General features: G+C 43.2%; 1 protein-coding gene and 1 long non-coding RNA gene across 2 annotated transcripts in view; both read right to left on the bottom strand.

Annotated features, from left to right (window-relative positions):
* Nucleotides 1–482: 482 nt before the first annotated feature.
* LOC124721670 lies at nucleotides 483–3,222 on the bottom strand. The gene is made up of 2 exons (XR_007006371.1): nucleotides 2,960–3,222; nucleotides 483–1,479 (listed from the first exon to the last, which is right to left on the bottom strand). It is a non-coding gene; the product is annotated as an uncharacterized LOC124721670 (long non-coding RNA).
* Nucleotides 3,223–3,322: 100 nt separating this feature from the next.
* LOC124722353 overlaps nucleotides 3,323–15,740 on the bottom strand; it is a gene marked incomplete at its 3' end in the record, with an annotated part of 821,905 nt that continues 809,487 nt past the window's right edge. Inside the window, exons 4-5 of the mRNA XM_047247526.1 lie at nucleotides 3,638–3,853; nucleotides 3,323–3,571 (exon numbers count right to left, since the gene is read on the bottom strand). Coding sequence (XP_047103482.1) covers nucleotides 3,323–3,571; nucleotides 3,638–3,853 — 465 coding nt within the window. The remainder of the gene's footprint in view (nucleotides 3,572–3,637; nucleotides 3,854–15,740) is intronic.

The raw sequence follows: 15,740 nt of genomic DNA on the forward strand, positions 1-15,740 counted from the left end.
TCCCACTAACACGAGAATTAATAAGCAATTTCTAATTAAGATATATACTTTCAGTACTTCAGAAATTAAATTCTTGGCACTGTGACATTAAACGTGCTATGCACGCAGAACGGCTGGATAAATAGGTGTACGGTATTTCAGAGAAACTTGCTTCTTCAGCCTTAGTCAGTCATTTGTTTGTGAAAGATTCATTTATTCTATTGAGGTTACAGGTAATTAGCTCTGAATATTAGTAGGATACTGAATTGTCTTTGGCATTTTGTCTACATACATATTCAGTGATTTGACTAAAGTTCATGTAGGATTATGATGATATTTTGTAATGAATACATTTTAAAGTTAAGCAGTTACATTTTATTGAGGTGCTCATTTAAAACTAATAATACTGCATCACCATTGTCATCTATATTATGTTATTACCGTTAGATGATTTCAGCATTCGGTGGCGGGAATGTCAGCAACTGCTGAATCGACTGCATTTCATGAAGATGATTTCGTTTTTTGTTTTTTTTTTTCAGTTCAATAATCTTGAAGAATAGTTATTTTGTTGTACATAAATGTTAGAAAGTTAGTACGAAAATTGTACACTATTTTAAGTTACTTTTTGACCTTTAAAATTATCGGTTTACTGACATTCAATTTCACAGTAGGTAATACTAAAACACACCTTAATTTCATAGTGTGATAAATTCTTAAATATGTTTACTGTTCTTCATACAATACTCACGAACATACATGACAAAAATATTTTTTATTCTAGTGCCATTGTGTCATAATTAGTTTTCAGAAAAATTGCAGAAGATACGCCCCTTCCACCGACACAGCTGTTACTGTAAGCAAGGTGTTTTAACACCTATTAGAGAAAAGTTAGTTGTCTGTTTTTTCTACGGCACACTCAAATGATTTTTCCATGCTCATTATTACAATATTGTATGTACAAATAATTATGCTGAACGAATTTAATTGATATTTTCGTTTGCCATAATTTTAAGGTATTTGATATCCTAAAAATAATTACATACTGCATGACAAAATCAACAGGGAAACTGAAACCCATACAATGAGCTTTTTCGCTTTGGGCGTCTCTTATGAGACGTGGAAAAGCCGTTACTGCAGAAGCAATTATGGCACTGTCTCTCTCTCTCTTTTATTATATTTTTTTATGATGCACCTACGGCCCAGGAACATTAGCTCCAAATATATTGTTAATCTTCTAGGAAATATTTGTCGTTGATCCTCTGGATGTTAATTGCTTTCCACAATTTACAACTCGGTCTCTGGCAAAAGTATTTTGACCTACTCCAACACAAAAATGCCTCGCGTATGGTCTGTGTCATCCGCACGTTTCATTTCTATCGTTACAATGTCCCTGAGTAGTTCCGTCTTGCTCTTGAGTGAAACGTGATACCACAATAGTAAACATTGACGTCTTTCATGTATTTCGTTCCTTTCTTCGATCTTCGCTACAGCACAGTTTCTCTGAAAAGATATTTGGACTTTAGAGGCAATTTCACATATAAATTACATTCATTCGCATTCAGACATTCAGTACTCATTGCTTACGCACCCTAGAGTATTTCAAATTTTTCTTGTTTTACCGAACTAAACTGGAAATCAATAGTGGCACTGTGTGGCCTGAACTGCATTAAAAACAGAACTTCTTCTTGCGATGACTAAAAATTTTTACAAAAAATCGACAATTTCTAAACGATGCGAATAAACTGTTTCAACTAATTTGTGAATGGAGCACATACAGTAGTACATTAATGCAGTGTTCATTCGGGTATGTTCAGTACACGTTTGGTGGCAGCTCAAATTCTTAGCTACTGGGTGGGTCGCTGGCGGGCCAATATTTAAGCAATACTTGATTTTGTTAGGTACATAATACTGATAAAACTTACACGCAGCATATGAATGTATGGTAACGTAAAACTTAATTAAATACGACGATAGTAAATTTTCACACACACGGCTGAAACAAATACTGTGACACAATATACTTCGGGAGCGAGCACAACATTTTAGATCTCGGGGATCGACGAAAATATACACAAGGTTGCACTGCGCTCATTGGGAACCAATTCTGGTATACAAAAAACTCCATTTTGGCCGACGTATCGCGGGGAGATTATTGTACAGCGGTAACATATTTTTCAGACCGTGAATACTGAAGTGTTTCCGTAATCGAGCTTAGTGTACAGAACAGTGTGTGACAGATGTACAGGAGAGAGAAGTTATTCGAAGTAGTCCACTGAGCGCACAAAAGTAAAGGAATTGGAAGTCGCGCAACCCAAACCGCGAATGCTGCCGTTCCAAACCTTTTGGGCCTGTCTTTAGAACACGTTCTCGTGATCGTATTTAATACACAAAAGTGGCAACTGGCTCTTTTGTCGTAGCAGACGGAATTCACTCTCACTACGACTGTGCGACAGAGCGACTGTGCGACAGAGCGAATAGTGCGAGAGGGTGCCTACGCACGTGTCGAATAACGAACGAGCCACCGAATTTCGCCGAACGTACCCGAAGACGGAGCTCTGTTTGCGGATACGTTAGAACGTCTCATACACGAGGGCGGGAAGACACGACTAACTTTTGACGGATACAAGAAGGAGGGACAGACGGAGAGAGATCGCTCGTTCGCCGATTTCAACTGACACCGTCTCGGGCAGCCTACGTAGCAGAGCCGTCTAAATGCGCGACGTTTCGATGTCTTTACTCCACCGGCAGTCCCAGACGACTCGGGTAGTAAATTTTGCCACAGTCTTCCCACAATCCAGCCAGGACGTACGAGGAGAAATCTACTAAAAAGCCTACTGCGGGAGAGAGAAACTGTCGGCTAACAGACGAGACAGAAAAAAGGGAAAAACGGAAAGGCCTTAGACGTAAATGAAATATATACACTATATACAACAATGACGTACACTTTTACTGCAAATAATACAATCGAAGAGTAATCTACCTTGTAAATCTATTTATAAAAGAGTCTGTGTGTGGAGAGAGTGTGAGCACGCAGGGTGTCGCGAGTCGAGTGGAGAACGCTGGCCGCGGCGAGCCACAGGGGTGCCGTGAGTCATTGCGGGCGGACCGTCGTCGCCTCCGCCGCGGCCGCCGCCGCCTCCGCCGTCAGTCTTTCCGCGGGCTCCGCGCTGCCGCTGCCTTCCAGATCTCTTTGGTTCGTCCGGTCCTTAAAACTAGAGTCGGCGGCGGCCTGCTTGCGGCGCCTGGCGCGGCCGCGGCTGCGGTCGCGGCCCCTCCGCCGCTGGCGCTGGCGCTGGCGCTGCCGCCGGCACTGCTCGCGGTCGGCCGCGTCCTTGCAGCGGCGGCGGGCCTTGCCGCCCTTGGCGGGCCGCCGCGCCTGCCCCTTGCCCCGGCCCTGGCAGTCTTCTCCCTCCGGCTCGCCGTCGCGGCAGCGCCGCTTCCTCTTCTTGCGCTTGCGCCGGCGCCGGCAGCGCGTCTTGTCGCGGCCGTCGGCGTCGCCGTCGGCGGCCGCGTCGTCGGGCGTCTGCGCGGGCGCCCGCGACACGGGGCACAGCTGGTGGTGCGCGTGGTGGCGCAGCGGGTGCGCCGTGGGCTGCGGCTCGGAGCCGGCCGCGGCGGCGGCGGCGGCGGCGGCAGCGGCGGCCAGCAGCCGGTCGACGGCGGCCTGCGGCGCCGGTTTGGTCAGCGTGCGGGTGTACGTGCTCAGGCGGCGCAGCGGCGCGCCCGCCCGCACCTGCACCTTGCGCGGCAGCCCGCGCTTGTTCAGCGCCACGTACAGCGTGCGCCGGCCGTCCGAGTAGCGCGCCGACGTGTACGTGTTGTAGTGGTGCTGCTCGAAGATTTCGTTGAAGATACAGTCTTTCGTGAATTCTTTCTGAAACATCAAAGTGAACGCTCGTCACTACTTCTGACATAAATTTTCTATACAAATACGGAAATCTGCAACCGGTCACTTCTCTTATAACGAGCAATAAATAATGCAACAGCTTCCTTAACGTAACTTTGTATAATTCGTATTAAGTTAAGAGAAGAGAATGTACCGGGTGATCAAAAAGTCAGTATAAATTTGAAAACTTAATAAACCACGGAATAATGTAGATAGAGAGATAAAAATTGACATACATGCTTGGAATGACATGGGGTTTTATTAGGAAAAAAAAAAACACACACACACACACAAAGTATTGCTAGACCCGTGAAAGATCTCTTGCGCGCGTTTTTTGGTGATTATCGTGTGCTCAGCCGTCACTTTCGTAATGCTTGGCCGCCCAGGTCCCCAGACCTCAGTCCGTGCGGTTATTGGCTTTAGGGTTACCTGAAGTCGCAAGTGTATCGTGATCGACCGACATCTCTAGGGATGCTGAAAGACAACATCCGACTCCAATGCCTCACCATAACTCCGGACATCCTTTACAGTGCTGTTCACAACATTATTCCTCGACTACAGCTATTGTTGAGGAATGATGGTGGACATATTGAGCATTTCCTGTAAAGAACATCATCTTTGCTTTGTCTTACTTTGTTATGCTAATTATTGCTATTCTGATCAGGTAAAGCGCCATCTGTCGCACATATTGTGAACATTTCTATTTTTTTGGTTCTAATAAAATCCCGTGTCATTCCAAGCAATTGTGGCAATTTGTACCTCTCTATCTACATTATTCCGTGATTTATTCAGTTTTCAAATTTATACTGACTTTTTCATCACCTGGTAGATGAAGATGAAATGGGAGATACGATACTGCGTGAAGAGTTTGACAGAACACTGAAAGACCTGAGTCGAAACAAGGCCCCAGGAGTAGACAACATTCCATTAGAACTACTGACGGTCTTGGGAGAGCCAGTCCTCACAAAACTCTACCATCTGGTGAGCAAAATGTGTGACAGGCGAAATACCATCAGACTTCAAGAAGAACATAATAATTCAAATCCCAAACAAAGCAAGCGTCGACAGATGTGAAAATTACCGAACTATCAGTTCAATAACTCACAGCTGCAAAATGCTAACACGAATTTTTTACAGACGAATGGAAAAACTGGTAGAAGCCGACATCGGCGAAGATCAGTTTGGATTCCGTAGAAATATGGGAACACGTGAGGTAATACTGACCCTACGACTTATCTTAGAAGCTACACTAAGAAATGGCAAACCTACGTTTCTAGCATTTGTACACTTGGAGAAAGCATTTGACAGTGTTGACTGGAATACTCTCTTTCAAATTCTGAAGGTGGCAGGGGTAAAATACAGAGAGTGAAAGGATATTTGCAATTTGTAAAGAAACCAGATGGCAGTTATAAGAGTCGAAGGACATGAAAGGGAAGCAGTGGTTGGGAAGGGAGTGAGACAGGGTTGTAGCCTCTCCCAGATGTTATTCAATCTGTATATTCAGCAAGCAGTAAAGAAAACAAAAGAAAAATTCGGAGTAGGTATTAAAATCCATGGAGAAGAAATAAAAACTTTGAGGTTCGCCGATGACATTGTAATTCTGTCAGAGACAGCAAAGGACTTGGAAGAGCAATTGAACGGAATGGACAGTGTCTTGAAGGGTGGATATAAGATGAACATCAACAAAAGCAAAACGAGGATAATGGAATGTAGTCGAATTAAGTCGAGTGATGCTGAAGGAATTAGATTAGGAAATGAGACACTTAAAGTAGTAAAGGAGTTTTGCTATTTGTGGAGCAAAATAACTGATGATGGTCGAAGTTGGCTAATGGTTCAAATGGCTCTGTGCACTATGCGACTTAACTTCTGAGGTCATCAGTCGCCTAGAACTTAGAACTAATTAAACCTAACCAACCTAAGGACATCACACACATCCAAGCCCGAGGCAGGAGTCGAACCTGCGACCGTAGCGGTCACGCGGTTCCAGACTGAAGCGCCTTTAACCGCACGGCCACAGCGGCCGGCATGGTCGAAGTAGAGAGGATATAAAATGTAGACTGGCAATGGCAAGGAAAGCGTTTCTGAAGAAGAGAAATTTGTTAACATCGAGTATAGATTTAAGTGTCAGGAAGTCATTTCTGAAAGTATTTGTATGGAGTGTAGCCATATATGGAAGTGAAACGTGGACGATAAACAGTTTGGACAAGAAGAGAATAGAAGCTTTTGAAATGTGGTGCTACAGAAGAATCCTGAAGATTAGATGGGTAGATCACATAACTAATGAGGATGTATTGAATAGGATTGGGGAGAAGAGGAGTTTGTGGCACAACTTGGTAGGACATGTTCTGAGACATCGAGGGATCACCAATTTAGTATTGGAGGGCAGCGAGGAGGGTAAAAATCGTAGAGGGAGACCAAGAGATGAATACACTAAGCAGATTCAGAAGGATGTAGGCTGCAGTACGTATTGGGAGATGAAGAAGCTTGCACAGGATAGAGTAGCATGGAGAGCTGCATCAAACCAGTCTCAGGACTGAAGACCACAACAACAACAACAACAACAACAACAACAACCCCTACCCAGTGATAGATACAGAAAAACCTCAAAGAGGGGGCGCTAAAGATATCTTGCGCTACCTTCACTTTTACCGTTATAAAAAATAGTCAAGTCACATGCAAAGTTTAAGAAAGTTTTATTTCAACTGATTATACACCCAGGTGTACCGGTATGAAATGAGCGTTAAGATACAAATGTGTCGATAGGGAACATTTGTTGTGAACGAGCGTTAATTTTTTGTTTATTTGGTGGGTATGAAATCCTTCAAAGATATTTAGTATACATCAAGTCATGGAACAAACAACATCATATGTTTTCATCGTGTTAGCAATGTCGAATTTTGTACCAGAAAGTGATGATTTGCGGAAAGCATTAATTTTTTGTTTTCATTTGAAAAAAAGTGCTGCAGAGTCGCATCGAATGCTTGTCGGGACATATGGTGATCATGCTCTATCATAAGCAACATGCAAAAGATGGTTTCAACGGTTCAGAAATAATGATTTTGATGTAAGAAATGAAGAACGTGGAAGACCACCAAAAAAGTTCGAAGACGCCGAATTGCAAGCAATATTGATGGTTCAAATGGTTCTGAACACTATGGAACTTAACATCTGTGGTCATCAGTCTCCTAGAACTTAGAACTACTTGAACCTAACTAACCTAAGGACATCACACACATCCATGCCCGAGGCAGGATTCGAACCTGCGACCGTAGCAGTCGCGCTCTTCCGGACTGAGCGCCTAGAACCGCTAGACCACCGCGGCCGGCAATATTGGATGAAGACGATACTTTGAGTCAGAAGCAAATGGCAGCCATGCTAAATGTTGCACAACAAATAAATTCTGACCATTTGAAAGCTATGGGGAAGATCCAAAAGTGTGAAAAATGGGTGCCACATGAATTGAATGAAAGACAGATGGAAAACCGAAAAACCATTTGACACATTTTGCTTCAAAGACATGAAAGAAAATCAATTTTGCATCGAATTGTTACTGGAGATGAAAAATGGATTTATTTTAAGAATTCTAAACGGGAAATATTGTGGGTTAATCCGGGACAACCATCAACATCGACTGCAAAACCAGATCGATTCGGCAAGAAGACAATGCTCTGTGTTTGGTGGGATCAGAAAGGTGTGGTGTATCATGAGCTTCTAAAACCAGGTGAAACTGTGAATACTAATCGCTACAGACAAAAATGATCAATTTGAACTATGCATTGATCGAAAAAAGACCATAATGGGCCAGAAGACATGGCAAAGTAATTTTTTTAGACGACAATGCACCTGCACACAAAGAAAAAATGGTTCAGGATACGATCAAAACACTTGGCTAGGAGCTGCTACCCCACCCGACGTATTCACCAGACTTGGCCCCTTCCGAGTACCATTTGTTTTCACCAATGGGACACGCATTGTCTGAGGAACAGTTCGATTTCTACGAAGAAGTCGAAAATTATGTGTCTCATTGGTTTGCTTCAAAAGACGAACATTTCTATTGGCGTGGTGTCCACAAATTGACAGAATGGTGGTCAAAATATATAGAAAGCAATGGCCAGTACTTTGAATAAAATGTTTTTACTTTTCAATTCAAAATTAGTGTTTCATTTTCACAAAAAAACGCTCATTTCATACCGGTACACCTTACAAGACAATGCCATCTTATGACATAAACAAGTTATAGTTGTGGTTCTCTTTCTTAAATGATGAATTCTATGCTCCCAATCCTCCTGGCAAGTTGGTTAATTATATCGCTAATAGGACAATCAATGTCAGGGTGAGTGTTCAACAGAGCTAAGCCGTTATGTCAGTCCTCATTCATAGTCGAGACAGAAAGTACAACTACTCAATAACTCGATTCAGTCGAGTCGACTGACGAAAGAAACGAACGAATAGCGTGCAGCCTGACTGGTGGGGGCGGCGCAGGTGGCAATGAGGCTGGCCGCGTAAGGGGGGGGGGGGGCGCCCAGCGCCCCCCCCCCCCCCTATGTATCCGCCACTGCCCCCACCTCAGGAGCTGTATTGCTGTTATTGTGTTGTTCATAGGGCCTGACGATGGCATAATGCAATGCCGAGACCGATTGGCTCTGAAATGAATCACAGATAAAAACACAGCTGTTGGTTTATTTGTTTATTGCTGAATATATCGTCAGTTGTCCTATCGTCCCTCATAGCAAGGATGGATGAAGTGGAAATTACTTCTTTGACCAAATGTTTCAGGGAACGAAAAAAAGATTCCCTAGTTATTACACAATGGATAATTGAGGATTTTCATGGCCAAACGAAGAGTGGGAAATGAACAAACGAAATATCAAATTGACCAGATTGAGGGTTCGTTATGCAAAAATAGATTTAATCGCTTGACAATAATCAGGCTAATTAAGGACTACTTGATTAGTGATTTCAAGAAAACGAAATATCTCACGAACAGCTGCTACTAGTTTTGTAGAGATAGTTTAAAAAAATGTAAAGTCAAAGCACAAATTGAAAATTCTCTGCTTTCTCTTGATCTGTATACTCTTAATAGAAACTGCATGCCGATCCCTAATAAAAATACACACATCAAAAAAAAGTTTTGCATCATCCTGGTTCCCAAACCTCCCGAAGATAGACGTTGACTGTGGATATTGTATCACAGACACAGTCCCTTTGACTGTTCAGAGATGCCACTAAACCCGCCCAAACATGTAAACTACCATGCATGAGCAGCGCCTAGTAGTCGGAGGCGTCCGATAGCCGTTCAGTTCCGGTTTTTCCACCAGGAAGGACGTACACGGCTCGTGTTGTCTGTAGTTCAACTATGCCTAGACAGTCAATACCGCTGTTCGATCGCGTCCGCATTGTTACTTTGTGCCAGCAAGGGCTCTCAACAAGGGAAGTGTCCAGGAGTCTCGGAGTGAACCAAAGCGATGTTGTTCGGACATGAAGGAGGAGATACAGAGAGACACGAACTGTCGGTGTCATGCTTCGCTCACGCCGTCCATGGACTGCAGTGGATGACCGCTACCTACGGATTATGGCTCGAAGGAACCCTGACAGCAACGGCACCATGTTGATTAATGCATTTCTTGCATCCACAAGGCGTCGTGTTACGACTCAAACTGTGCGCAATAGGTTGCATGTTGTGCAACTTCACTCCTGACATCCATTGCGAGGTCCATCTTTGCAACCACGACACTATGCAGCACGGTACAGATGGGCCCAACAACATGCCGAATGGACCGCTCAGGTTTGGCATCACTTTTTCTTCACCAATGAGTGTCGCATATGCCTTCAACCAGGCAATCGTCGGAGACGTGTTTAGAGGCAACCCGGTCAGGCTGAACGCCTTAGACACACTGTCCAGCGAGTGCAACAATGTGGAAGTTCCCTGCTATTTTGGGGTGGCATTATGTGAGGCCGAAGTACGCCGCTGGTGGTCATGGAAGGCGCCGTAACGGCTGTACGATACGTGAATGCCGTCCTCCGACCGATAGTGCAACCATATCGGCGGCATACTGGCGAGGCATTCGTCTTCATAGACGGCAATTCGCGCCCCCATCGTGCACATCTTGTGAATGACTTCCTTCAGAATAACGACATTGCTCGACTATAGTGGCCAACATGTTCTCCAGACAGGAACCCTATCGAACATGCCTGGGATAGATTGGAAAGGGCTGTTTATGGACGACGTGATCCACCAACGACTCTGAGGGATCTAGGCCGAATAGCCGTTGAGGAGTGGGACAATCTGGACCAACAGTGTCTTGATGATCTTGTGGATAGTATGCCACGACGAATACAGGTATGCATCAATGCAAGAGGACGTGGTACTGGGTATTAGAGGTACAATTGTGTACAGCAATCTGGACCACCACCTCTGAAGATCTCACAGAGCCATAAAAAGGGCGGAAATGGTGTTTATGTTGATCTCTATTTTAATTTTCTGTACAGGTTCCGGAACTCTTGGAACCGAGGTGATGCAAAACTTTTTTTGATGTGTCTATACTATACTTCATACTTTCTGAACGAAAATTGTAAAAGTAAAAACATTTAAAAGAAAAAGGTCACACTTTTGTGAAATGATTTGTCTTATAGTAAGAAACGAAATGAAAAAATTTGAGGCAGCTTTGAATGATGCGGATTAGCCGAGCGGTCTACGGCGCTGCAGTCATGGACTATGCGGCTGGTTCCGGCGGAGGTTCGAGTCCTCCCTCGGGCATGGGTGTGTGTGTTTGTCCTTGTGCTAATTTAGGTTAAGTAGTGTGTAAGCTTAGGGACTGATGACCTTAGCAGTTAAGTCCAATAAGATGTGACACACATTTGAACTTTTTTTGAATGATGCTCGAATTCATCTACAGCAAATGAGGTACCAAATGAGAATTTCAAGTCCAATGTTTAACTTAGTATTCTATTATTCTAAAGAGCACTACATAATATTCCAAATAATTTCACAAAACATTAAACCTTTTTTCATTTTTTAAAACTCTTCGGTTATACCCATACACTAGTTTTCGAACTTTTTCATGCTGATCTTCAGCTGGGATACATGGACGTCATATGTTTACTTGTGCAGTGTGATACTGGTTACTCGCTTGCAACAGTACTTATCACTTTGTAGTTGGTATTAACCTGGCACCTTCGTTTGTGATTACCAATTGGCCAGAGATTACTCACTTTTTAATATTAATATAAATACAATCCGATTATCACTATAAATATGTTTATCGTAACAGTCAGTGAATATTTACATTGAAAGTGAGAAGTTAGTAAGTGAATATTAAAACATATCGAGAGACCACAGTTCCTCCCAGGGTATACAGTGTTCAAATAACTTATGAGAATGCAGCCGCGTGACGTTATCGACAACAGCCGATTTTTGAGACTACACACCCTGCCGGTTTCAAGACAAAATTTCTTTGAAAGTGGCACGGTGTACACCTTTTGAATATCGGCAGTTGTCGACGAAGTCACCCGGCTGCAATCCCGCAAATTATTTGCAAATAAATATCGACTATTACGATAAATCTGTAAATATATTTGCCGGCCGGAGTGACCGAGTGGTTCTAGGCGCTACAGTCTGGAACCGCGCGACCGCTACGGTCGCAGTTTCGAATCCTGCCTCGGGCATGGATGTGTGTGATGTCCTTAGGTTAGTTAGGTTTAAGTAGTTCTGAGTTCTAGGGGACTGATGACCTCAGCAGTTAAGTCCCATAGTGCTCAGAGCCATTTGAACAATTTTTTTGTAAATATATTTATCGTGACAATCGGTGTATATTTATATTCATAGTGGAAATTGAGTAATCTGTGACCATTTGGCAATCACAATGGAAATTTCCTGATGGATACCAATTACAGAACCGCCCATACTCTCGCAGAGCCAGCATCCAGCATCACACTTTGGAAACAAACATGTAGCTTCCACGTATCCCATCTGAAGATGAGCCTGAAAATGTTCGAAAACTAGTTTGTGACAGTACATGAATATTTTTTTTTTTAAAAGATACTGGTTGCAGTTTTCAGTATTTGTATTCAATACACAGTCACGTGTTCTAGAACATCCGTAATGGATGAGCTTAAATTTTATAGATGTTAGTTTACAGCTTGGCGCAAAACCGCTATCCTCACACCAGGAGAAGTCGTAGCAACTTGTAGGTATGTCATTTAGCGCAAACACTACAGCCTGAACTGCCAGCACTGTCCCACTTGCCACACTAACAACGAGGCTACTGATGTTTGCACGCAGTACACCCCATTACTCGCTTTACTCATGCGCAAAGGCCAGTTTCCTCTTACAGTCCCCCTCGCTCCTATGACAGAGGATATCTCGTGGCGCGGGTAAAGTAATATATCTATTTGACACAGCTAAGCGTACCGAACAAAATGTTAGTCACCTCCCTAAAAGAGCAGCACGCTACGGAATTGAACACGTAGCTTCCTCGAGCGTATCTGTAGATCAGCCTGAAAAGGTTCTAAACGATGTAAAAGTGTAGAACTGGTACCAGGCGGTCAAGTAATCATCCAACGTTGACTCAAATCGTGGCTGTGTGCCAATCGATTGCATGAGACCAGCGTAGTTAGATGAGTTGACGTGAAAACGCGAGACAATGGCAGAAAACAGCTACCGTGTGTGAGTGAAGAGGAGAGATTTGTTGGTGCATCAACGCGAACTGTGCAACGTGCCTACAAGTAGAGGTGTACCTCTCGCAGCCATGTTAAACGGCGAACAAAGGATGCAAAGAGATCCGAACCGATTGTGACCGGATAGGAATGTGGCGCTTTGTCAATGAAAATCGGTTTCATGGTCTATAGGAATTGCTGCCGTCAGTGAACTCGGGTCCATCTCAACCACTCTGCAAGTGAACACCGCGAAGCGAACTTCGCGCAATAGACAGATGGAGTCGCGTACCTGGTAAAGGACCATTGCTCACAGCGGCATGTATGGTGAGTGAGGAGGAAAGGTGCATGTGTTGAGGCCTGATAGTATTGGTGATCCTGAACAAAAAAACTGCAAATGAACATATGCCCTCTTCTTAACCGCATCCGACATACAGCTCTCTTAAAACCACAGGCGTCAGTCACATGTCCTTCTTCACCAGCATTCACATGTAAACATAACCGAAGCGACATTAGGCTATATAGTGTTGTCTTTAGTGACCACAGGTCATTTTTCTGAAGCCACACTTTTTTTCTCCACATACACATTGACTAAGTGGGCCCGCTGCTTCCAGCGGTAGGGTTCCGATGTCTTCACGGTAATTCATTTGTACACCAGTTGGGCTGATGCTACTCCAAACAGGACATTTCAACTTAAAAAACAGCCAAGGCATCCCTCACTACGTGGAATTTCTCGCTCGTATTTTACATGCTTGCGCTCAAGTAAAGGATCGTAAGAATGAGCTCAGGTCAGTAACCCACCAGCTGTTTACAATAGCTGTAAACTGCATTGCAGTTGACAGTAAACTTTTTAAACATCTTTACGAGAAAATGGACGCAGTTAAACGAAACATTAGATTACACTATTTAATTTTATATCACGTGCATTTGTCCTGTTCCCCATTGTTTTCATTAGTTTCCTTGGAAAATATTAAGAGCAGGAAATATATTAGTATGTGGTTTTTTGTTCATAATAACTAATTCTATTACCCCTCAAAGTTTGTACCTTTCCTCTTGCTTCACCCTGTATAAAGATGCACGTGTTCAATGTGTCAATACAGATGCCGGACAGTAACGAAATGGAGGCAAATGGTGTGGTCCGACGAGCTGCAAGTTGCCCTCTTTTCAAATGATGCTAGGTGTCGAGGGCGGCAACGACCTAGTGAGATCCGTGTGGAGACTGTAATTCAGGTCTAGGGGTGGTTCTGTGGTGTTTTGAGGGTGTACTTCGTACCATTACTTGAGCGCCTCATACAGGTCGACAATAATATGAACCAGGATGCTTGTTTCAACATTCTCAATTCTCAATAAAGAGGTGTTTCCCTTTATTCTAAGTTTTCATGAAGAATATGTTGTGGACACTCCTGACGTCCTAGATGACAACAGCTATGTTGACTAGGCTGAACGCATACCATCCTCGTTTGACGAAAGCTCAGGCGCCCTACCGTATCTCGACTACCCTTTAAATCAGCCGATCTTTAACACATGGAGAAGGTCTGGAGCTATTTGGAACAGGAGCTGAAACACAGAGCTCTTCATCGCCGAAATGTAGTAGTTGTGCGGGATCTAACCATGAACGAATGGCTTCAGCTGGATGTGGCATACTAGAAGAAACCTGCGGGCTCTCTTCCTCGCCGAACTGATGTCATTATGAAGGAAGGAGGCGGTAATAGCGGGGTGGGATGACTAACTTTGTGTTCGGAGTGCTTACAGGTACGTTAAGCCTCGCACACAACAGCTGCAACCAGCGATAAAATTCACCAAACGGTTACACCTAACACATCTAATACTACTACAAAAACTAGCCTTTCTACGTCCTGATCTGCTGCATGAAAAAGAGCCCTACTTTTTATCTGAGTACTTTATCGCAATACTACTGTTAAACCTACCATAAAGCATACTTTTCCGTATTACTAGGTAATCAAAAAGCATGTATGTATTAAATTTTTACTTAATTACATTACAACGTACACATAGCACTTACTACACTCTATAAAATATCGTACAACCCTTCTCAGTTTACATGTTCAGATGCAATTTCTTTTTCCATTTAATTGTGGTCTCAATACTTACATTGTACGGTTATTACTTTCAGATAAAATTTGTGATGAAAGTTGCCCATCGCTAGAGTTTCTAATTTTCTAGTCAAGTAGTTGAACTATACAACGAGACTAGATGTCCATTGGGATGAAATAAATGTCAGTATCACCGTCTACCAAATGCAGCTGTAAACAACATAACAACGAATAAAGTGAGAAAACAAGACCTACATCTATATGTAGCTCAGTACTCTACAACCCATTTGACAGTTTGTGGGGGAGGGTACTTGTGGTACCAGTAACTGACGTCCCCTTCTCTGTTATACTCGCGAAGAGCGCGCGGGAAGAATGGTCGTCGGTAAGCCTCTGTATTAACTCTAATTTCTCGAATTTTCTCATCGCGGCATTTCGTGACATGTATGTAATGTGATGTTTTACTCTTCCCGGAAAATACTCTCTCATAATTTCAATAGTAAACCTCTCCGTGATGCACAATGCTTCCTTTGTAGTGTCTGCCACTGGAATTAGTTGAGCATATCTGTAACGCTCTCACGCTTACTAAACGATCCCGTGAAGAAAGGCGCTGTTCTTCGTTTGATCTTCTCTATCTCATATATCAATCCTACCTTGTAAGGGTTCCACATTGGTGAACAATACTCAATAATCGGACGGGCAAGAGCATTGTAAGCCACATCTTTCGCGGTAGAGCTACATTTCCTTAAGAAACATCCTATGATCTCAGTCTGGCATCTGCTTTTCGTACTATTTGTTTTATGGGGTCATTCCATTAAGGTCACTCTGGATAGTTACTTTTAGAAATTTTACGCTAGGTAGTGTACCATAAATTTGTCATAAATCGTGTAGGTACACAGTAGAGTAAATATTTTCCTACATATGCGCATTATATTACATTTATTTACATTCAGGGTCAACTGCCAGAGCATGCACCATTTGTAAATCTTTTGTAGGTCATTCTGCAAATCGATACTGCCTTCTGGCGTTGCTACTTCATCTGTGAACAGTCTTAAATAGCTTCAGTCGCTTTCTACTACATCATTTATATACACTGTAAACAGCAACGGTCCTATCACGTTCCTTGGGGCATTGCGGAAAATACCTATATAGCTGTCTATTTTGTTCCGTTA

The sequence above is a fragment of the Schistocerca piceifrons genome, chromosome X (assembly GCF_021461385.2).
Source record: "Schistocerca piceifrons isolate TAMUIC-IGC-003096 chromosome X, iqSchPice1.1, whole genome shotgun sequence".
NCBI classification, from domain to species: domain Eukaryota; kingdom Metazoa; phylum Arthropoda; class Insecta; order Orthoptera; family Acrididae; genus Schistocerca; species Schistocerca piceifrons.